The 26,091-nt window shown below is 36.8% G+C and overlaps 1 protein-coding gene across 3 annotated transcripts in view; it reads right to left on the bottom strand.

Moving 5' to 3' along the window:
- Positions 1–25,373, bottom strand: part of LOC117407452 (nectin-3-like) — a 128,367-nt gene extending 102,994 nt beyond the window's left edge. For all 3 annotated transcript variants that reach the window (XM_034012500.3, XM_059028666.1, XM_034012499.3), the window contains exon 1: positions 25,201–25,373. In XM_034012500.3, coding sequence (XP_033868391.3) covers positions 25,201–25,345 — 145 coding nt within the window. In that variant the 5' untranslated portion in view covers positions 25,346–25,373. The remainder of the gene's footprint in view (positions 1–25,200) is intronic.
- Positions 25,374–26,091: the final 718 nt, after the last annotated feature.

Below are 26,091 nucleotides of genomic sequence, written 5' to 3' on the forward strand. Positions count from 1 at the left end.
GCCCGGCCAGACTACAGGGGTCGTTAGTGTGCGGTGAGCCGAGGACACCCTGGCTGACCTAACCCTCCCTCCCCCCGGGCGGCGCTCAGCCAATTGAGCACCGCCCCCTGGAAGCTCCCGTCCTCGGTCAGCAAAGGAATAGCCTGGACTCGAACTCGCGACGTCCAGACTATAGGGAGCATCCTGCACTCCACGTGGAGCACCTTTACTGGTCTTGCTCTTATTGTATTACTTGTATTGTAACGCTTGAAATGTTTTTGCTTACGATTGTAAGTCGCCCTGGATAAGGGCGTCTGCTAAGAAATAAATAATAATACTGGATGTGCCACTCGGGAGCCCCACCATCACAGTATATTGATCTAAAGTTATACTACGTTTAAAAAAAACATTGTTTTAGAAAACAAAAAAATAATTGACAAAAAAAAACATAATTTGTTAAATTCTTAGTTGTTTTTAAAATCCAAACTAACACTTGCAAATCCAAACGTATGGATAAGCTTACAAACATTAACAAAAAACAAAACATTGTTTTGCACACAATTTAAAGCACTGTACAAGAAATAAACACACAAACAACCCTCTGGAGCTTTAATAATTGTAATGTGTTTGTTTGCGCTGCTGGAGTATAATTGTCCGTGTGTCCAGCTACAATACCAGCCTTTTATGTTAGTAGGGTTATTCAAAATACAACTATTATTACTGTAAGCTTGCACATTTTAACTACATTGATGATTTTATTCAGACAAACTTTTTTTTTCTATAAGTTGCTTAGTTAACTGCTTAGTCAAACTTTCCCTTATGTAATCATCTAATGTATTGTCTCGCTGTTATTTGAATGTGATCTTATTTGCCACTGATTTTATAACTGCTCTTATCTGTAATGTGATATTATGCAATGTGATACTCTGTACTGTAACATTTTATAATGTCATATTTTGTAAGGTGGTATTTTGTACTGTTATATTTTGTAACAATTAGACGTTGCCCTGGACAAGGGCGTTTGCGAAGAAATAAAATAAATAAATTACTGGGATTTGTATAGTTGGTTAAAGGATTTATGGTGTGATGTGTTCTGTGCAAAATATGTTTAAACATATTAGTGAACAACCCTTTTGTATTTGTGAAAAATAACGAAAATTACTTCTTTTGTAACATGCATTATTATGTCACACATGTAGCCTTTTAAGATACATTTCTGTAATATTAATAAAATTAGGTTGTTTATTGATTTTGAACTGGAGCATATATGTGCGAGTATGAAATGGTTTTAAAAAGAGGAAAAAAAAAAATCACTGCTTGAGCTTGAGTGACACTCTAAAGTGCAGTACAAGCATTTAGCTCGCAAGGCCAGTGCTCCACAGCGCCCCCTTCAGTGCCCGACGACACTCTATCTCAACGCGTCCTTCACTCAAGCATCACGCTACTTTCACAGACCATTCCTGCAATGTCCACGTGGCGCTTGCTCTATATTAACGCAGGAATCCTGCGTGAATCGCGTTACAATCGCACTGCCTGTACTATATGATTCGATACTGAAGAAAACATATTGTATGTAAAGTGTGTGCCCATCTCAATAGCCAAGGGCTTTATTGTAAGGCCAAATAAAAAAAAAAAAAAATGTGTGTGGTTCTGGTTATGCTGGGGAAAAAAAAACTAGGGTAGGTAAAACCTTTTTTATTGTATTTCCCGAATAAGCAGTGTGAACATAGTAAAAGTGTCAAGTGATAGTTTACAGTACACTGTTAATCGGTACCCCTGTTGTACTTTCATTAGTTACACTGTCATCTTGCTTCATTCTCCCACCACCTCCCCTTTCTCCACCTCACAGCTGGCTCAGTCTCATTTTGAGGGTGCATCTTCATTAATAAACTTTCTGCCTGCCTTGTTTTATGATATAGGCAGGTAGGACTCAAACCACTGGGACTAAAAAATATAGCAGCATCATTACTGCGATGCTTAATGACTGCGATTAAATTATTTTCTACACTGAACTATTTTTGGCCATCAAACGTCTGCTGTAAATAAAATAATTTTTGTAGCAGAGGGGGAAAAAAGAACGAAAAGAGATGACAGTCTCCTATTCAATAACACATCTGTAATAATTTTAATATTGATGGAATGCAGAAAATAACTTAAAACAGATGAGGCAATGAATTAAAGTTAAGTGAAACAAATCTAGCTTTAAAATTCCTACATACGGTGGGGTTTTTTGTGCATTTTCAAATTAACATATTAAACTGCATGAATTTCACTTTGCATTTCAGGCTGTTATTAATAATATCATGGTACTTGTGTTTAGACACTAAACAGCTTTTCTTTAAAGAGTGCATCCTTGTTTATCTTATACAAACATGTTTTGCAATGATGTATTTGCAAGTCACATTAATATCTCAAATCTATGTCATATTTAAATTTTGACAAATGAAAAATGTTGGATTAACCGGGTCAAAGTGAACTAGTATTCACAGAAAAACATCGCAAATCCGAACGTCAGTAACTTGATGCCCCTGTGATTTCCCAGCCCAGTACTGGGCGCTGCAGAACACTGCCTGCCGAGCTGAATAAAGTCCAGAATAAAGAAAAGGAGAGACTCACTCTCTAAACTAGGAGGGCTATCCTTGTCTGTTCTTAAGAATTACTATTTGGCTGCAAGGCTATATTCAGTGAAATACTGTTTTTTTAAAAATGTTAATGCTGGATGTACCCACATGAAACCAGCTGGAAAGCAATCTGACTATTCACGCCTAACTGGTCCCAAAAAAAAAAAATGTTTAAGCATTTCAAATAAAAAAATGACAGCATATACTAAATGTCTGGCATAATATTTAAAAATGTTTAGGATTGGACAATGATTATTTAAAACTGGAGGATATTCCATCCACAAAATAGAAAAAGCTTGGTAGCAACACTGCAGGACATCTCTCAAAATGACACACTGTCCTTTGACACAGCAGTCAGTCACAATACAATATAGCAAAGGAACTCTTTCAGTTCTTTAAAATAAGACAAGTCCTCAAAATGACCACAATATAGCCTGCACACTAATAGGATACATCAAAGCGAATAAATATGATTGCTGCATGCTAAGCTGTATATATATAAAAAAAAAAAAACACACACCATGAAACTGCAGGGTGCAAATAAAAACGAAAGTATAAAAAAAAAACGACAATATTAGCCTAACACGTCCCCTTTTTACAAACAATATAGTATCCCAATGTTCTTTTACAATAAAAAAATATATAAAAGACCATAAAGACATCACAGAAATAAGAAACAAGCAATAAAATGCATACAATTAAAAAAAAAAGATAAATACATTAAAATCAGACAAAATAGCAGGTCTCAAATAAAAAAATTAAGATGACAAAATTTATGCAATAAAATAAAGAAAGGAAGGCTTGATATTATAGCAGGGCTTGAATTTCATTTTTGTGTGCTCACAAAAACTTTGAGAGCTAAACAAAGCAATTTAAATGCAATACATAGAAGAGAGGAAACTCCAATCTGAATCAGCAAAAAAGTCCTGTAAAAGATTACAAAACTAATATATATATGTTGTAGGGAGATATGCAAATAAAGCATTACAAGAGCCAATCAAATCTCCCTACAACCCATTTGTTTTTTTAATTTATTGCTATCTCTCACCTTAACTCGAAAGCTACTTGTTTTTACTTATTTTCCTGAGCCTTTCTGAAGTCAAAATACAGTTGCGCTGTACTGATGAGCCCCAAAAAGGGCGAAACATGTATGCAGCTACTGTATTTTGACTTTTAAAACGCTGTGAATGTAGAACATGTTTTTGGCAGGGACAGGAATTAACCCCGTCCCTGCCAACCACCACCAAAACACAAACAATACCCAAACTATTTACATTTAGAGCCTTTGCTCTGTTACAATATATATATTTTTTATTTTACTTCATTCATCATTCACACTGGTGTTGCTTTAAAATAAGCTGCTTTCAGGAAACCTAACAGTTGTTCATCACTGTGAGACAGAGCACTCTCCATTGCTTTTGCCATTGCCCGACGTGAAGTTTTTGCATGCAGCAGAACGAGATTCCTTAACTTTTTTTAAACTCTTTACACTCAGCCCTATTTCCGTCTGTTTTTCACTGTTTTCATTTATGTATGTTTAACTATTGGATAGTTTGTACTGCATGCATGTATCAAATGAAAGGCTACAAAATTATTTTATATTATACAAGTTGCAACATGATCAGGCATACTATATGTGGTAGAGATGAGTATATGTTATAAAAAACGCTTTTCCAAAAGAATCATGTTTGGTCACTGCTATATATATATATTGTAATCATAGATGGCTAAAAAAAACAAAAAAAACACTGCACCATTGAACCGCAATATGAAATGAACATAGGGGGGAAGCTGAGCTTCTAAGCCTTCCAACGATATCGCCCCTTTCCGTCTAGCTGCTACAATGACGGAGCAATAGACTCAAAACGAAACCTAAGCTGTGAACTCTGTCACACGATGAGAGGCTTAACTTCAGGCAGTCATAGTTCCAGCTAGGAGTACCGCATACACCCACTGAGTACGTCTTTGGAAAGCCCAGAGTCTGTACTTTTAAACAAACCAGGTAGGTGGATTTTACTGTACCTGAGTAACCATCGGTGCGCTGGCACCCCAAAATGAATGGGGCTGAGTTTTAAGTGTTAAAGGCAAAGTCACCGCTTGCTAAACAACACCTAGATAGACTTAATATCGTATTTTTTGTTTTTTTCAAAACTGTTTACTTATACTGCAGCGTACTGAGTTTCTATAATGCTTAAAGATAGTGGCCGTGAACCACGTATGAGAGGATAAAGTCTTGCGGCACTTAGAATATCCAGCACTACTTTTATGTATTTATTTATTTATTTTAAACAAAACTACTCCGAATGCAGCTCACAGTGCTTTCGTCACTGACACCCACTTCTCTAGAGACTGTTGTAGTGTTTCAGGCATTCTAAGTTGGGTGAAAAATACAGTAGCTTGGTGTCTTAAAATATCTCTGTGGGATTTTCCTGCACTGAAAACTGCAGATTTGCCAGAGCAACTTGGAAAATGCGCGATTCCACACTGAAATTCGAGCCCTGTTATAGCCTAGTAAAATCAGTTGTGTGGTGTATTTGTAAACACTGATATGATATTAAAAACAAACAATTTCACAATTATTTTCATCAAATCGAGAGATCTTGCCAGGCACGCAGGATCAATGAGGGAGGCAGTGCCTGCTGTGTGCTGTTTTTCATCGAATTGTTGGATAGTGTTTAGTTTGTCAGTTTTGGAAGGAAAAAAAAAAACCAAGGTCAGCTATTGTACTTAGTTTATTTTAGAAATGTCATAACTGAGTCAACACATGTTATGTGATAATATTCTTTTAAAAAACTAACATGCAAATCGCCCTTTAAAAAACACTTGCCACGTCATTTCAGTTCCTGATGCCGCTTGTCAGTTTCAGTAGGCTACTGTTTAGCCAGAGAGCACACGTAGACACAGTACAAGGAAAAAATGTGTCTGCAACATTAAACGATAACATATTGGTGAGAAATAAAAATAGGCTACTATTCAAAATAACAATGAAGATGGAGCGTGAAAAATGGAATTTCACCCCAGAGTGGTGCTCAGACACCAACATTTTATATGAACTGAAGATCTTATTTGCTACGCGGCTTCTGGAAAAATCGCATGAATGAAAACGTGGCTGCGCACAGTGGTCAGTTTTTCAGATTGATAGCGAAACATTTAGTCCATTATCAGCAAAAAATAGGGTCGGTCTGGTAACCCGAACCACACACATTTTTTTATTTGGCCTAAGCATTGGTTCCTACAGCACTTGAAAATACAGAAGACGTTTTGAAAACAGTGTGTACCAAACCAAATACCAGCAAAGCTACTTCATACTGTAGATAGAAGCTCCAATTTGCTGCCCATTTTCAACCTCATTAAAAGTTTCCAATACAACACACCAAGACAATGTATATTAAGTCTCAAGTCTCCAACTTTTTTCTTCACAAAACTCGCATTTCCAATTAAAGATTGCTAATGATGATCGTTCTATCAAGGAAGGGGGATGAAACATTTGGATAATTGTGGCTGAATACTTTTGAAATGGTCAGAAGAATGCCTGACTGCATTAAAGACCAACTTTGAGGATTTCTGATCACAGACTTTGCATACTGTATTGATTCCACTGCTTTAAAAGCTGACAAACTCAATGCGTTCCCCCAGAGAGAAAATCAATTAAAACAAAGACTGGGAAGTTTTCTGATGATGGCAAGTACTGTAGTCGAGATATAGCTAGTGTAGATGGCTGGTTAAATAAACACACACAGGTCAGACTTAAAAGTAAAATTCAAATCCATGTAGGGCTGTGCTTGAAGGTTTGTTTGCTAGCCAGGAATTCGAAAGTAGATTTAAACCTTCGAAGGTTTGTCAGGTGGCATTCACGTACTGTGTGGGTTTTTTTTTTTGTTTTTTTTTCTCCGTCAACAGAATCTGTTTGACAATATGTGAATACTATAAATCACACATGAAATGTCACTCGCAGGGAAACACTGGATCTTTGGATCTGTATAATGCATATTATGTAAATAAAAGTTGTTGTGTTAAAATTCACTACCTATGTACTACCTGTGTACTAAATACCTAGTGTACAAGACAGTGTAAGAGAAGTGCTATGGTAGAATATGTTTGAAACATATATCAGATATAAACTAGTAGCTATGGTGACGTCACCAGTAAATTATGCAAATTAGTACCACCGAAGGTTCAAACCTTCCTTCGGTAATGTGTTCCGAACCTTCGAAGGTCAAAATGTACCTTTCATTGCAGCCCTAAATCCATGAACGTAAGGTGCTGTTATAATTATGATCCTTCAGCTTACAGAAAATGCTACCTTTATATCAAACTCTGCTGACTGCAAAAGCATGTACTTGTTCATAAGCCAAAACAAAAAAAATAAATAACCCTGAAATGTCTACAGTGAACAATGAAGACTGTTCAGAGATGCAGAGGAGGTGTGTCAGCCAGCTTATCTACAGTACTGGTTGACTACAGCAAATGTTAACAACGTATCCAAGTGCATTCAGTATTTTAACTAGCAATAACAAACTCTGACCTTTATTTCAAACACACTGTAATATAACTAGCCTACTACACTAACACATGTGCCCCTGAGTCAGCAGCGGCTTTGTTACCACTGTAGCTACCCTACGACTCTGAAAGTCTCTAGACATATTACTGTATTGTATACCACATACTACGCAAGTAAAAAATGCATTTGAAAGTTGTGTGCCCCTCAATTATGTTATGTTCTAAATTAAAATAAGATTTCTGGGTTAGCCTGTGTAACCTGCTTTATCAGACACCAGACACTAAATAAACTAGTAAGCCAACATTGTCAATGCTACACAAGCTTTCCTCCTCCCAGAAGCTTTCTGGCCTCTTTTTTACTGTAGCTATGAAACAGCCACCCTCCTGCTACTATTGTACCTAATACACAGGCCACTTTGAAAACAAGTTTGCTTTCATTTTGCAAGTAATAAACTGCTGTAAACTGGATGGTGCTGGCACTTAGTAATGTAAAGACAGTTTGACTGATCTAGCCTACAGTACATTACACACGTCTATGGTAGGCAAACAATAAAAAAAAGACTGAAGAGCAGCTTAACATATTTGAGACATACCATATATGAATAACTGCAATAATATAAAGCTATTGCTGAAGGTAAGGGGACACTAACATGAATAGCTTCAAAATAAGAATTTCATCTGATACTTTGTTTTAAAAAATTGATATCAAGTCTTAAAGAAAAAGTTGCAGTTAACATACTATGATAGCTACAGTATTGAATTAGTACTTTATTTAATACAACCTCAATAAAGCCCAGTGATCTTGTGCGACTTTCTGTCAATTAAAAGGCATTTGAACACGGTCAGACATCTATTGCATACATTATATTGCTAGTGCTACATTATGATTTAATTAAATTCCAAAGGGCATAGGATTAGTAAATGATCTCACATCTTAGTTACTGCAAAAACATCAATATGGAATTCCCTCTGGGAACATTGCTATTTCTGCTTCTGCTGTGTATAAATACTCTCTTTCAGCTGAAAAATTCATGAAGATAATACAGCCATATAGACTTTATGTTGTCTGTCTACTGACAAATAACTTGGCTGCTACAGTAGGTGGACATACTGTAGCATCAAAGACCTTACAGTTAGTTGGCTTTAAAGAGTAAGTAGCAGGGTTCTGAAACATACAGCATTATACTGTACATTCCCACGCATTGCTCTTTTCATTGTTAACATCCCGACAACTTTTTACACTTCTAAGTTTAAAATCTGTTTCAAAGGTCTTTTCAACATGTCAGTTCCAGTGAACTCGGGTTTGAGATCAGGGGTGTGTCCTCTTATCACTGCCGGAAGAGCGGTTAGAAAAAACAAATCTGGCTTGTGTGTTCCGTATGACATCATGGGTCGTTACTGCTGTGTTACCGGTTTGGCAACACGGGCAACAATCCTTACACTATCAGCTATAATAAAATACACCTTGTTTTGCTGAGCTTTGTTCTGTTGCATTTGTTTTCATAAAATCCTAGCTGCCAGCACAGCCTGTTCCTGACCTCTTCCATGAGGTAGTGACACCGTCCATCTGTGAGGAGGAGCAGCAGTGCACTGAAAATGTCTCCAAGAATACTGCTTGCCTGAATAAAGTAAATTATCCTCTGATGTTCAGATTCACTAATTTGATCTTTTAAATGCAGTACATTTCAGCAGTTGTGAAGAGATGCAGTTATGTACATCAAGTCAAAAGCTAATATGTAGGCTTGCTACTTTTCAATTTGAATCAGTAAAGCTCGTTAAATATCGAATTCCCAGAAACTATGAGTTCGACTAAAATAAATTTACATAGGATAAACATCAGTAAAACCACTTGCTATTTTTTATTTTCAAAAATAATAATAGAAATCATCTCTCGTCTGTTCCGTGTCCGTTCCGTTTTGAATGGCTAGGGGTCTCATTCGTTTAAATGACTGTCAATCATCAAGCTGCACTAACTGTGCACTTTCATTTGCCAGCTACAGCGCCTGTCAAGCGCCTACTTTGAAATTAGCGGGTTAAGGCGTAGGTAAACTTTTGCCATAGGTATACGGTGACAGTTACTAGTTTGATTTGAAAATGGGGCGCAAGAGGAAAACACAATGAGTATTGTGCACAATACCCTGACTGACGGCTGAAGTCTCCACGGCAGGACGAAGTGGAGTCCGAATGTGTGTTGCACTTAAGACCGTTCTCTCACAATTTAATTTAACTCTGTGCAATCTCGTCCTTTCTGCAGTACTTGACAACTGTAAGTTCACGTTATTATTATTATTGTCGGGATGAATTGTTTTGCGCCCATTGCTTACCTGAACATTAGGTAAATCCGAACACTTCGCTGCCGCTTAACAGCTCTTCTTCCTTCTTTCTTTTTAAACGTTTTTGAGTTAACATGGTGCTCACAGATGGAAAAATCACAGTGACACTGCCAGTGAACACATGTGATTGAAAATTCCTTGAAGCGCGGTCATATTGAGCTCAGTCTAACAGTGTTTTGGAATTCTTCTTTAACCTCTTGCGGTCCTATGTCGGGCCAGGTCCAACATTACAATTTTCCCTTTCCGGTCCATCATCAAAAAGACATAAAACACAGGTCTCTCGTCGTTTTTTCTCTGGAAAAAGCCGAGAAAACCATTCAATGGCAGAGCGAGACCAATAGGAGCCGAAAAAAAGGGGCAGATCTGAGCAATACACATAGCGCCAGCACCACAGAGATAACATGGACATAAACAAACAAGATAGCTACTTCTGTATCAACAGGCACTGTTGGATCGCATTATTGAGGAGTTTGGAGATAAAACGAGTGATCAGGAGATGATTTATCGGTATGCACGACTATGAAGAGGTATGTGAAAAATACAGCGAACAAGGGGTGGGGCGGGGCTGGAGATGCAGTACTGAGTGTCCTGTTGATATGCAGTGCCTTTTAAACCTGTTTTACTGTGAAGAAAAATACTTTTAAACAGCACGTCTAAAATAAACTGCGCGTGTGAAAATAAATTGGACCTGACGCGCCTGAGACGCGCTGAATAAATGGAGCGCAAAGGGTTAAAACAACCCACCTCTAATATAACACATGTATTCAACTCAATGTATGAGTGACATTCCCATTAAGCCAATCACAGCTCCAAGGTAGTAAAATAGCAGCCAATCAAATGGTGCACAGGAGCGTTTCCTCATGTACACATGTTGTGGCAACCGCCACACAATGTGCTGCAAGAAGCGTAGCACCTGCACATTCTTAAGTGGATGCCAGTAAGCCTGGCCAGGCAATCTAGTTATTTCATGACAGCGTTTTTTAATTAGCTCCTTAATATTTCGTCATACATATATGTATATATATATATATAATCTATATCCTTGCCTGGTTTAAAAATAAACTCTTGGGGCAATTATTGTTTTAGTTCGTGTGCTGAGTACATTGTTTAAATTTGGGATAAAACGCTATGATCCTAGACTAATTCTTTTTAGGTATTTTGGCCATGACTGTTTTCCGTAATTGGAGGCAGAGCTTCCTTTGTTTGAAAGCTCTAGACCAATAGGGTATAAAAAAGGTTTTCAATGTCTGTTTGGGAGAGAGAAAAAAAAGAGGGAGTTATTAGAGAGACAGAGAGAGAATTTGCAGGCAACCTGTTTAAACGGCAGAAAAAAAGAGTTAGTCTGTGTGTAGCATGCTTCTAGTCTGTGTTTTGTCGAACAACAATGTTTTGGTTTTTTACCAGTTTCTATAAGTGGGTCGACTAATACTGGTGCAATAGCTATTCTCTCACGCTGCTCAGTGCGCGTTGGGCAATACTTCCGTTTTGGGACCTATTTTCATCCAGTTGGTGTGATTTATATATTTACTTTGATACTTTACTGCTGTTACGGGACAACGGACGAGAGAAAACATTTTCAAGCAAGTGGCGACTCCCAACATTGTATGAACTGGAGGACTTGCACACAGATTCATCACAACCGGGTGAGATCGATCCTTTTCTATTTTTTGCTGCAGTTTGGACTACAAATATTTTTTGAATATATTAGTATTGTGATTGTATGTAACGGTACAAAGGCCTGTACATATAATAAGTATATTGTATGTGAGTGTGTGTATATGTATATGTGTATATATATATATATATATATATATATATATATATATATATATATATATATATATATAGTTTGTCTTTTCCAATTGCCATGTTTATGTGATTAGCATTGCGGTGTTGGTGTGCTCCTTGAAGGGTTATCTGAAGATATACTGGGTAGTTCCTTCTACTAATAGTTCTACTGGATATTGTTTGTTCTGCCAACCTGGATGTTTAGTTTACTTACCATTGAGTCAGGGTTGATATTTGCCAGATTTCTGATCTTACTTAAGACTTACTGTTCTGATTACTCCAGGGTACACCTGTTCTTAGTACTATATACAAACAGATATAATAAACCTATCCTGTTTAAAATTTACTCCCTTGGTTCTCGTGAAATCCTTGTTTTTTGCTGTACTGATTTACCTGCTGGGACTGTGGTATTGAATGTTTTATGCTCGGTGCTAGTATACACTTATGGCCTAGGTGTTTGGTTATTGTACGCTAGGTAAGTTTGTTACAATGGAACAGCACATAACACATCATTTTGATTAGGATAGTGAAGCAAAGGCTTGTTTATTTTACTTTGTGTAAAATGTAATATCAGATGCCAAAAAGGAAAAAACAAAATAAACAAATGCTTAAGTACCAATTTTATTACACTGCATTCTGCATCAACAGGCACTGTGTGGAAAAGTTGCAGAATGTACGTAACGAGCATTGTGTGTGAATTTCATCTACAGCTGAGGTTTGCAACAACAGTTTTGTGCCTTGTTAACCCTCTGCAGTCCATTTATTAAGTGCGCGTCAGGCGTGTCAGGTCCAATTTATTTTCACACGTGCAGTTAATTTTAGACGCGTTGTTTAAAAGTATTTTTTTTTCCACAGTCAAACGGGTTTAAAAGGCCCTGCATATCAACAAAGCACTCACTAGTCATCTCCAGCCCTGCCCCATCCTTTCGTTCGCTATAGCTTTCACATATGCTAAGAAATTAATAATAATAATAATAATAATAATAATAATAATAATAATAATAATAGTCGTACATATCGATCAATCATCTCCGGATCACTCGTTTTATCACCAAACTCCTCAATAATGTGATCCAAGTCATTATTTTATTACTATAACATCTCAAAAAAGCTCTGCAAATGTCCATGTTTTCTGTGCGCTGATTCAGTCAGCCAACTTGTTTACTTCAGACCACCCCCGTTATCTGATACCTGATACCATGTATGACTAATCATGAGATATGCTTTTTTTTTTTTTTTTTTTTTCTTCGACTTGTCTCGGCTCCTGTCGCTCACACTCGGCAATTGAATGGTTTTCTCGGCTTTTTCCGGAGAAAAAACGACTAGACACCCGTTTATTGCGTTGCTATAATGATGTCGGACCCAGTCCGACAAAGGACCTGTGAGGAATAATTGCAATGTCGGACCCAGTCCGACAATGGACCGCAAAGGGTTAACAAATCAAACCACAGATCAAGGCTTACATATGAACATGACAGTTATTTACCATAGCAAATCCACTCGATAGCACACCACAGTAACACTGAGCTTGTACAGTAGGACCTGAAATGTAACACACATTTACCGACCATCTAACAGAAGTCAGAGTTGTATTTGTTTTTCCTTGGCCGTTTACCTTGAGTTTATTGATAGGAATGAATAATTAATGGGAATGTAACCTTCCTGTCGTCTGTAAAACAATCAGAAACAAGATGTTCCATCACAATGTCTGCAATGTGCTGGACTGAAAAACTAAATAAACAAGGAATTCCAAGAGCAATCATTCATGGTGCAAGCAGGCACCATGAAAAAGCATATCGACATGCAGTAAACTAATGAAGAAAGTCTTTTTTTTTTTTTTTTATTACATTATGGAAAGTGTTTTAATTGTCAAAAGTACCACATAAGATTCCGACCTACATTTAAAGTGGTACAGTACTACTATTTGCAACATACAGCATGTCAAGGTAAAAGTTCATCTAACTGGGACAAGTATTTCTGGCAATTTAGCCATCATTAGTCCAACTAATCACACAACAGAAATCTTATAAATGTAAATGACCATGGTATAAATTCTGATACTCTCAATGTGTGTTGGCCCACTGCTAATCACTGTATTAGTTTCACAGAGCTTATTGATTTTATAAAGCTTTCTTCTGGGGGCATAAGAGGAGCATAAACTCTACATATTAATGCCATCTTAAAGAGAAAAAAATGGAGAGGTGGAAAGTAGAGGTTCTTATCCACTACACATGTCACTTATTACCAAGCCTAATTTTAGAGAAAAGTTGTAAAACCGTGAAACATGCTGACACCATACATTTTTGTCCCTAAAACGAACCCTTGTTTGGATAAGAGCCCTTTATTTTTCCAAACTGGAATGTACAGCAGTACTCATTACTGTCCGAATGACAATACACATTTCTAAAACTATCCCATGCATTAAAGCCTTTCATCTTAATCACATCTTTACATTTAAATTGCAACACCAAATATATTCAATTATTACTAAAAGACTCAGCCTCAACGTCAAAAACAAGAAAACGTCTGCACTCAATGTTCTAGATCCAAATCTCTCTCCTATACCGTAAAACTTATAAAAGCCTCCAGCGTTTATTTACAATATTTGCCAGCAGACACATCACTTATTGAAGACCGGCGATTATTTAACACAGGCGTTTATATTAGATCATTCGCTTCACATGCTTCATGCGGTCATTGACAAGCTGCTAACACACAACCTCGTAACTCAATTTAAACATTCCAACAACTTTGTTAAAAGGTTGTGTGTCACTGGGAACAAAGTAACAGTTTTGTTTTATAACAAAATTACATTGTATTGTACACCCTCAAGTATAAAGTGAAAGTATTACAGTCTTCTTGTATGCACTGGTTAACAAGGATACAGTTTGCAAAACGTTGGAAAATGAACAAGCAGAAGTATAAATTTGTATTTAAAAACAGAATTAGATCTACCATTGTTGTTAATTATTATTATTATTATTATTATTATTATTATTATTATTATTATTATCATCAATACAAACTTCTAAAATGTTTTTAAAAATGAACAATAAAAGCAATAAGTATAATTATCAAAAATAATGTATTGTTTAATCTCAAACTTGTACATTGTTAATACGACAAAACATGTTAAAATACACCAAGGGGTATATCTGGCCTACTTATCAGCACGCTTAAAATTATCAAAACTTTTAATAACGTAATAACTGCATTAAACAAATATGCATTACATATAGGCCTACCTTAAATTTATGTTTTCTATTATTATTTATTAATCCTGAAAGTCTCTTTCATCACTGTCACTTCTTAGCAGTTCATTACGCTCAAGCTCCTCCTCATCTTCCTTAGCTTCAATACGCCTTATTCACGCAGCGGCCATGTTTGACTGAAAACGAGGCTTGGTGTGCGAGCAACTGTCATGGCCGCCGCGGCTACTGATAATATCACTATGTCGACGAAATCTTTAATATGTGTTCCTCAGATAAAAGTTGAAGAAATTGATAATTGGGCAGATTATAATGCGAGGATTAAAAAAAAAAAAAAACATACAGCAGAAAGGGTACAGCAATTTGATCGAGGGTTATATTCATGAAGTAGAAGGTAAATTAGCAAGCGTATTTGTGATCGGAAACGTGAATAAGCTACTAGTCTATACTAGATTCGTAAAATCTGTTTAGATCTTGCAGTTTTAGTTAGAGAACGTTTAGGCCTACTTTAATTAATATTGATGTTGATATTAAGCCTCTGTATTGTTTCACATTTATTGGTTCGGTATAAGCGTGTGTTAATTGTTTTCTAAATACAGTTAAGAGGCAGGAGAACTTACAAGTGTAAGTATAATAATAAGGTAAGTAAATACATTTTAAAAACAAGAATCAAAACGTCCCTCTTTCTGTTATTCCTGTACAGTTTATTTCGAGTTAATGTAACGTTAAGGATCTACTTTCTGACCAAGTATTGTGTAACTCAAGCATATTTTTTTTTAACTCGCTTTTGTAATTTTGTTCAATTGTGCTTAATAAAGACTCTTTTAGTACAGTCAGTGTGTCATATACGTTTTTTTAATACAAACTGGGCATTGCATCCCACAAGACACCTTCCCTTTATCATCCATGCATAATCTCAAGCTTCTGCGTCTTATCTATTGATTAGGACTGATTAGAAATGCTCAATTGGCTCCCAGACAGTATAACTGAAATATAATCAAATGTGTGACTATAATGAAGAATATGTACATTCACACAGAAATGTAAATTGAGATTTCTCTTCAAAAAAAAAAAAAAAATAATAATAATATTTAATAATAATTATATATATATATATATATATATATATATATATATATATATATATATATATATATATACACACACAGTACTGTGCAAAAGTTTTAGGCAGGTGTGAAAAAATGCTGTAAAGTAAGAATGCTTTCAAAAATAGACATGTTAATAGATTATATTTATCAATTAACTAAATGCAAAGTGAGTGGACAGAAGAAAAATCTACATCAAATCCATATTTGGTGTGACCACCCTTTGCCTTCAAAACAGCATCAATTCTTCTTGGTACACTTGCACAAAGTCAGGGATTTTGTAGGCATATAGTCAGGTGTATGATTAAACAATTATACCAAACAGGTGCTAATGATCATCAATTCAATATGTAGGTTGAAACACAATCATTAACTGAAACAGAAACAGCTGTGTAGGAGGAATAAAACTGGGTGAGGAACAGCCAAACTCAGCTAACAAGGTGAGGTTGCTGAAGACAGTTTACTGTCAAAAGTCTTACACCATGGCAAGACTGAGCACAGCAACAAGACACAAGGTAGTTATACTGCATCAGCAAGGTCTCTCCCAGGCAGAAATTTCAAGGCAGACAGGGATTTCCAGATGTGCTGTCCAAGCTCTTTTGAAGAAGCACAAAGAAACTGGCAACGTTGAGGACCGTAGACGCAGTGGTCGGCCAAGGAAACTTACTGCAGCAGATGAAAGACACATCATGCTTACTTCCCTTCGCAATCGGAAGATGTCCAGCAGTGCCATCAGCTCAGAATTGGCAGAAAACAGTGGGACCCTGGTACACCCATCTACTGTCCGGAGAAGTCTGGTCAGAAGTGGCCTTCATGGAAGACTTGCGGCCAAAAAGCCATACCTCCGACGTGGAAACAAGGCCAAACGACTCAACTATGCATGAAAACACAGGAACTGGGGTGCAGAAAAATGGCAGCAGGTGCTCTGGACTGATGAGTCAAAATTTGAAATATTTGGCTGTAGCAGAAGGCAGTTTGTTCGCCGAAGGGCTGGAGAGCGGTACACGAATGAGTGTCTGCAGGCAACAGTGAAGCATGGTGGAGGTTCCTTGCAAATTTCGGGCTGCATTTCTGCAAATGGAGTTGGGGATTTGGTCAGAATTAATAGTCTCCTCAATGCTGAGAAGTACAGGCAGATACTTATCCATCATGCAATACCATCAGGGAGGCATCTGATTGGCCCCAAATTTATTCTGCAGCATGACAACGACCCCAAACACACAGCGAAAGTCATTAAGAACTATCTTCAGCGTAAAGAAGAACAAGGAGTCCTGGAAGTGATGGTATGGCCCCTACAGAGCCCTGATCTCAACATCATCGAGTCTGTCTGGGATTATATGAAGAGAGAGAAGCAACTGAGGCTGCCTAAATCCACAGAAGAACTGTGGTTAGTTCTCCAAGATGTTTGGGCCAACCTACCTACCGAGTTCCTTCAAAAACTATGTGCAAGTGTACCTAGAAGAATTGATGCTATTTTGAAGGCAAAGGGTGGTCACACCAAATATTGATTTAATGTAGATTTTTCTTCTGTTCATTCACTTTGCATTTTGTTAATTGATAAATATAAACTATTAACATGTCTATTTATATATATATATATATATATATATATATATATATATATATATATATATATATATATATATATAAATAAAATTAAATACATGTAGAGAATTTGGAGTTTTAACATCTAAAAAGGGCAATGTGCACTGGGTTAATTCTTAAATCAGAACCACAAAACAGAACGCAACAGTGAGACATCAGCGACCGGAAGCTAGCAGCTGCACTCCAAGCCTCGTTTTGAGTCTGGCGTGAATAAGGTGTATGGCAATGCCAGAGATCCGGCATTTAATAGAGACCCGGCATTTATTTACAGTATTTGCCAGTAGACCGGCACGTATTGGAGACAGCCGATTATTTGAAGTTTTACAGTGTGTGTGTGTGTATATACAGTGCCTTGCATAAGTATTCACCCTCCTTGGACTTTTCCACATTTTGTAGTGTTACAACCTGGAATTAAAATGGATTTAATTAGGATTTGTTGTCACTGATCTACATAAAATGTCGAAGTGGGGAAAAAAAATCTACATATTTTTCAAAAATATTTACAAATAAAAAACTGAAAAGTCTTGATTGCATAAGTATTCACCCCCTTTGCTGTGACACCCCTAAATAAGCTCTGGTGCAAACAATTGCCTTCAGAAGTCACATAATTAGTTGAATAGAGTCCACTTGTGTGCAATTAAAGTGTCACATGATCTCAGATTAAATACACCTGTTTCTGGAAGGCCCCAGAGTTTGTTAGAGAGCATATCTAAACAAACAGCCTCATGAAGACCAAGGAGCTATCAAAACTGGGATAAAGTTCTGGAGAAGTACCAATCAGGGTTGGGTTATAAAAAAATGTCCCAAACTTTGAACATCCCCCGGAGCACCGTTAAATCCATTCTTAAAAAATGGAAAGAATATGGCACAACCGCGACTCTGCCTAGAGAAGGCCGTCCACCAAAACTCAGTGAACAGGTAAGGAGGGCATTAGACAGAGAAGCAACCAAGAGACCAATGGTAACTCTGAAGGTGCTGGAGAAATCCACAGCTGAGATGGGAGAAACCGTCTATGGGACAACTATAACCCGTACGCTCCACAAAGCTGGGCTTTATAGTAGAGTGGTGAGAAGAAAGCCATTGCTGAAAAAAACCCATATCAAATCCCGTTTGGAATTTGCCAAAAGGCATGTGGGAGACACAGCAAACATGTGGAAAAAGGTTCTCTGGTCTGATGAGACTAAAATTGAACTTTTTGGCCTTAGCGCAAAATGCTATTTGTGGCACAAAGCCAACACTGCTCATCACCCTGAGAACACAATCACCACGGTGAAGCATGGTGGTGGCAGCATCATGTTATGGGGATGCTTTTCATCGACAGGGACTGGGAAACTGGTCAGTACTGAGGGCAAGATGGATGGAGCCAAATACAGGGAAATTCTAGAGGAAAACCTGTTTCAGTCTGCAAGAGACCTGGGACTGGGGCGGAGGTTCACCTTCCAGCAGGACAATAACCCTAAACACACAGCCAAAGCTACACTGGAGTGGTTTAAAAACAAGAACCTGAATGTCTTAGAATGGCCCAGTCAAAGCCCAGACCTCAACCAGATTGAGAATCTGTGGCAAGACTTGAAAATTGCTGCTCACCAACGGTCCCCATCCAACTTGTCAGAGCTTGAGCAATTTTGCCAAGAAGAATGGGGAAAAATTGCAGGATCCAGATGTGCAAAGCTGGTAGAGACTTACCTAAAAAGACTCACAGCTGTAATTGCTGCCAAAGGTGCTTCTACCAAGTATTGACTCAGGGGGGTGAATACTTATGCAACCAACAAATGTCTTTTTTTTTTTTAATTAACTTTTGTGTCACAATAAAAAATATTTTGCACCTTCAGTGTTAAGTATTTGTGTAAATCAAATGGTAAAAATCCCAATGAAATCCATTTTAATTCCAGGTTGTAACACTACAAAATGTGGAAAAGTCCAAGGGGGGTGAATACTTATGCAAGGCACTGTATATATATTTCTTTTTTAAGGAGGCAGTTTTAATAGATTACACATAAACATGCTTCTGTCAAAACACACCATCATCAGTGTTTACATTTAAATAGCATTCTTCTTGTTGGCTTTTAATCTTTATTTACATTCTTAAGCATAAATTAGTGGGCAAAAAGCATGTGCCATGAAACCAACAAATCAACAGAAGCTCCCTGATGGAGCGCCACAAAAAATGTTCATGAAAAAGAACTTCTACTGTACTAGATCTTTAAAAATGCATAAACAGTCATCTTAAATTCATCTTCATACCCTTTAGCCATGAAACCAGTACTCAGAGTACTCATTTATATTCATGCCAATACAGTATATGCATTAACCCCGGTGCATTCACTACATAATCTGTTATTTCATTAAAAGAAATACAAAATAAAGTATGTGCTACTGTACGTTTAGTTATCTTGGTAACCTTCAGCAGGTTGTGAAACCAACACATGTATTTAAAAAAAAGACCTTCTAATCTGCAGTCAGTTGTCCTGAAAGGAAGGTTAGTCCTCCTGAACAGAGGACACTAAATTGTGAACGATCCTTCTATAGTACAACATCAGAAAACCCAGGCATACAATTCAACTTAAAGCAATTAGTATGACAAATTATTTTTTTTATAAGACTAAATAACATGTTGCTACTGTGCGCAAGCCACTATCGTGAATTTCCTCTTTTAAAATGATAAAAATACACTTAGGCCTAATCATGGAGTTTTTTGAACAGCCAGACACTGTTAAAGGCACGTCTGATCCTTTTAATGGGTGCTGTCTGCCACTTATCCAATGCTTTTGAGCCACATGTTCCAGTAAAGCTGTAAGTTTGCTTGCTTGCTTCCTTGTACTGTAGATAACTCACTCTTTTCACATGGAAACTGAAAATAAAAGTAGCACAAATACATCTGATCAATTATTTCATCACAACAATACCATATGTGGTTCTGCAGGGACTGCAGCCAACACTTTAACTTCATTCTCCTAACAGTATTTATTTCAGACACATGGTAGGCAGATAGATTCCCATGGGATACAAAAGATTCAGCGTCACAGACCTCTGCATCCTTGAATGTCACAATTAATTATGGTACTGTACAGCAAGTAGAAATATACAGTATTAATAAAAAAAGAGACAGACCACTGGGAAGGGAGTGAAAATATTTTGAATGATTTACTATTCTCTGGAAAGCATTCGAATAGAAATTAGGTCTTAGAACAAAGATGAATGTGAGATGAAGGTGAATCCTCCTGACAAGATTTTAATCACTGTTATGCTTAACACCAGCAATGTTATATCCACCAGACTACTAGAGGTTACTGTACTACATTTACTATGCATGGGATTGCAACCTTCTGTGAAGCAGCCAAGGCATTTTCCAATCAATGTTTTAGGGGACAATGACAAGCAGCCTATGGCATATTAATGGATTATTATCTGACAGAGTTACAGTTTTCATAGTGAAAGAAGGCTTTAAACCGGGAAGAAGTTTGTGTGCCTGCTCTGAAGCAATAGACGTATAGACTTAAGATCATGAAAGAATGTACTTAAACATTCAACAAGAATTCATATTTATAAATAAAAAAAAGCAGGGTTTATGTTCTGGGTTCTCCAAAAATAAAATGGGCATCAACAGCAGAAAACAAGTCTTTAGCACTTCAAAGCATTTTTAATGAAGATATGCCATTTCTATTTTTTGTTTTAAATGAAGACATACCATTTTGTATATTACTGTAATCAGGTGATTTGATTCACTGTTTTCAAGAATAGATACGGTATGTCTTGGGGTACAATGGACTCCTACAGTATCTGTTGACTACTTAAATAGTGTATCCACTGCATGCACAGTTAGCACTGCAGTGTGTTCAGTTTAGAATTCAATGATCTGCCACTTTATGCAAAAACATGCTGGAATGTTATAGCACTAGTTTATTTAATATCCATAATACAAGTGTTTTTTCAACTGTAAGCCTTACAGAAACTGTACTGGATCTCAAGCTAAGAGTGTTTGGTTTAATTTTTTAATGAATGGAATAAAATAAGGAGACCAGTTACAATAATATTTGTGGAACTCTCACCATATTAGTAAATGCGTATTTCATCTGGGGAATTTCTCTTTCTTAAGAGATCAACTATGTTTAAAACTTGTCAAATAGCTTTCCTTTCTTCTGTAGAGCACAGTTGGAGGGACAGAGAACATTTCTAAAAATGTCTTTTACTGTCAGCTTCTCAATGTGCCTTGAGAGCAGCACATTCAGCTGTGTTAGATCTTAATTCCTGTGAATATATCCCAAAACTTCTCCAATGCAGTGCTGCTGACAAAGGTCAAGCCACGGAGCTCCCTTTGTCTTTGGTGATCTTCTGTCTGAGGACTAATCCTGTCAATCACCTTGCTGCTTCTTATCCACTTGTTTTATCAAGGTTCTGTATTCTAAACTTAAAAAAACAACAAAGGGTTTCATACTTAGTTCACTTGCAACAAATCACTGACAGTAACTGATATAATACAGGGATACACAATCTTATAAGATTACTGGTCAGGCAAAAACATCAAGCCCCTCAAAAGCACAGAGAGATATACTGTAGGCCTGTCTATGCGTTTGGGTACTTCTAAAGGTTCTTTTTGCTAAAACTGATCATTCTAGACTTGCATTGTGAAACACATCAATTATATTTCCGGACAGAATTTACTGTTCAAAATGTTGAACTCATCTCTGGCTGCCCATATCAATCTATTTGCCTTACTTAATCCATTTTTGGTTCACAAACGCAGAGGTTTAGATCAGAAAATGTTTTGTGTGGTGCGGTTCCAATCCAAGAAAGGCAATACAACTAGAAAGATTAGGTGTGGGATTTCTTTTTTTACAAAAAGAGGTGTTTTATCAAAATCCCATTCCAAGGGTCTGTAAAGACCAGTTTAAAAGTGCAATAGTGATTCCCTTTAGCCATTGCTGATACAAACAATAATGTAAATAAATAAAACAATGGTGGGACTCTACAAATAAAACCAATCAATACAGGATGTAGCTTTAAAGTATTACAGATAGCACTAGACACAGTCTTGTTTCTAAACATCTTCTGAATCAAGCAAATACTGTAGGTACTGTATATCTTCAGGTAACTTTCAATATGGCTACTGTACTGTACATCATGCCTCTAATAATACAGTAGCACACAGCTGGGAATTCAAGTCCCAAATTACTTATACATACATACACATATATATAATCTTGCCAAGAGATACAGTAGTACTGTATGATTTACAGTTGTTCTTACAGAACTATGCACGTTCTGCTTTTAAAATAAGCACAGAAAGAAATATGCAAGTCAAAATTCTCTATTAACTAACACACCACATTTAGCTATCCCTTTACCGGTACTCCTATACAACCCTCCTTGAGACCACTAGAACCACAGCCGGTTCAATCTTAACAGTCTCTAACTCCTGCATCTAAATACATTCTGGAGTACATGATCCAGAAGATGCTTAGAAACAAGATGACACAATCCAAAAAAACAGTCCTGATTGGATCCTGATAGAAGTCTTTTTTCTTTAGGCACACAACTGCATAGTCTTCATCTATTGTTATAACTTACTGTTCCAGCATCGTATGCACGGTTTATGTGCCAATAGCTGATGAGGCTGAATGATATGTGCAGTAAACATTCTTTACTGTATTTCTTGTGCACACTCTGTGCCAGAGAATATAAGTTTTTAATCTACCTGTATAGTAACAGCAGGGGGCTGCAGGAGAAATTCAGGGGTCAGTGGGAAAATAGGTTTTGAATGAATACAAATTGAATTATTGAATTAAAAAAAAAAAAAAAAAACTTCATATTTATAAATCTCAGTAAAGATTTCTATTACTGCTCATCAAGGAAAAGTCCCTTTTGTTCCTGTCAATCTTTCTGGCTGGCTAATGACCATGCCATGACTGAGATGTACCTAAGGGAGAAGGCAAGATGACCTGGATGCCAAAGTTCACATACGAAAAAAAACCCAGAAAAACTTCACACATTCCAAATTAGTTAAATAAAAATGTATGACTTGCAGTTAAATTAATTAGCATTATCTAGTCTACATTCCACAGGAAATAAGAAAGTCTTCTGCAAAACCATCAGTCCCAGGTTAGTGTACATCACACAGTTTCAAACACATAGTATGCAATGTTGCCTAATTAATCTCTTTGACCAACAGATTTGTATGAGCAAACTACAATACTTATTGTATATGGCAAATTAGTGTGCCATGCTGAACACCTTAAATCGCTGGGATATACTGCAACAAGCACTTCGCTGCATTGAAACCTGAGGCATACCATCTCCTGCTCCTAACAGCTGCGTCTCTCTGCAACAACTGTCTCAACAAGGTCTCTGAGCAGCCATCAAACAAACATACACCAACAGGTGTCGAAAAAATGTAAGGCAGACAACCTGTCTGTCCTTTTTTTTGTGAAGCAGACTTTTTTTTTTTTTTTTTTTTTTTTAATTCTCTGAAAGTTTCACTTCAATTCACCAAAAACCGCTAAAATTACTTCAGTTTTCAATTTTCTGACTAAAAGCTTTTATCCTGTGTCTGGAAAAACACACACACACATTTTAGAATACATTATCTACCGTTACCCCACCCCATCAAAATGACTTGTGTGGAAGTGCATTAAATTGAGAACGACAAAATTAACATATTTGTGAATAACACTCTAATGGAGGCTAATATTACACGTCATTTCGGGGAAAACGGTGTTTTAATTAAACGATGAGCCTATACTTGTCTTCAGCTGCTCACAACACTGAACAATCCCACCCAACCATCAGCAACTAATTGATTCAAATTTAAGACAAGCCATTAAATGGTATCTGTATGGCTTAAATTAGAATCAATTAGCTGCTGGTGGGAACAGAAGAGACTCCACAGAGCGAAGAACTTGGAGAGATATTTTATAAAACAAACTACATGCCAGTGCAGGGGACATGCTGGGTAAACGCCCCGTTAAATCCGCAAAACTTCATCTGGTGAAAATTAACCATGATCACTTTAAAATGAGAAATGCACTTTTGAATAGGAGTGGAATATGCTTAGTGAAATTTGAATTTTGCGCGTTTAGGAAGCCTTTTAAGAGGGAGCTATGGAAGAAAAAAACAAAACGTGAAATATTTCAACCAGAATCTGCTACAGCTCACTAGATACTAAAATGTAAACATACGTTGTTCTTTTAACCCTAAAGTTATTACTTTCTTGAGCTCATTCTATTTAACTTTATACGCCGGTTTAATGTGATGTGACTCATCGCGACTGCTTTCCTTCAAGAGTTTATCGGTGTTCTTTGAACTCTGGCACTGCACAGTCAGTCGAGTACCATTGTAGTATCTCAGCGAAATGCGGTTTCCATGGCAGCCGCAGGTCACCCCACCAGCACTACCATAACCTACAATTCAATATGTCACAAATCAAGTCGGATCTTACTATCAATCATATCAAATGTACTGTATCGAAACACTAAATCATAATTGCCGATATGGGGCACTGTTTATCCTAAACTATACAGTACTGTTCCCGCTATGACTTTTCAGTAGGATGGAGAACACACCATACTTTAGATTCCCCAAATTGCAATGTGTTCAGTGTCCAATCTATATGCCATTAACTTTTTTTTAAAACAACACAGTATAGACTGAAAAATTATTTCGCAAATTACAATAAGAATACTTCGGTAGGCCTTGCAATCATAATTTGTTAGTATTGATAGAAATGTTATTTAGCTAAAGGTTGCATCCACAACAGCGGGTCAAATTCCATTCCGATTTTTTTTTTTTTTTTAAATGCCCAACAAAATAATGTTGCAGAGTAGAGCGATAGGTTGGTTTTTCAAAGCGTGCCAATGCATGTAAACAATACCTATTATCCCAGCATTACGAGAGATGTCACTTTTGGCAAGAACTGACATAACTTTAGGCTTCTGTGACAGTCTCACCAAGCACAGTATCACAACGCAACTATCTGACCACTTAACAAACTATTTTTTTTTTCTTCTTACGTGCAGTCTGTTATGTCTTAACTTCTGCGTCTGAACAAAACATGTTCACTTACCAGAAAGGTTATACATGAAAATCAAAATTGTCGCTTTCAATCCGGTTAAAAACAGATTATTCCTGTGGCAATGAAATGACATTCCCCCCGCCATGATTCTCAACAACTTCTCTTCCCAACTCCGGAGCCTGAGCAACTGTTCCATGGGGACTGAGCTGCGCCTGGAACGTACCATTCACTCACCAAGGGAACCAAACATAAGCAAAATATAAGCATATATATAGCAACACAAAAAAATAGATCACACACACTATACATGTTTTGTTTTTATAATCTTCAGTTCTTTGTATAACAAACTATACATTTTGCTTGTTTCACAAGGACATTTCCCCCACCCTATTTATTTACTTGGATTGGTCCAAATCAAATTCTGCCTGCTGGCTGGATGCAGCATGGATCCCCGAAGATGAAGGGAGAGGCGAGAAACGAGTAGCACTGTTAATGCAAACGGGAGTGATTCGAGTGGATGCTAACTGATTCAATTCAATTATTATTTTTATTTTTTGGTATGTTTGTTTGTTTGTTTCTTTTTAAAAAATAAATACATCAAAAAGCAACTAATGTATTTGTATTTATTTTTGTCTACAAAAAAGTTACAAACCATTAAAAAAATAAATAAGAATTAAGAATTACTGTAGTATAAATGCACAAATAATTTAGCAAAAATGGCTGACTTAGCTATTAAACCCCAAAATATTCTACAAGCATTGTGTCTGTTTGGTTTTACATTGTAAAGCAAACACGGTTCTCATTGTTAACATAATTTACAAATATATAATTGAAACATTATTTTACAACAGAGGTATGAGATTCTAATGCAGGCCATGGACAAAAGCATAAACTTATATGTAACACACCCTTTTGTCTAAATGGGCTATCACTCAGATTACT

This window comes from Acipenser ruthenus, chromosome 8, assembly GCF_902713425.1.
Source record: "Acipenser ruthenus chromosome 8, fAciRut3.2 maternal haplotype, whole genome shotgun sequence".
Taxonomy (NCBI): Eukaryota; Metazoa; Chordata; class Actinopteri; order Acipenseriformes; family Acipenseridae; genus Acipenser; species Acipenser ruthenus.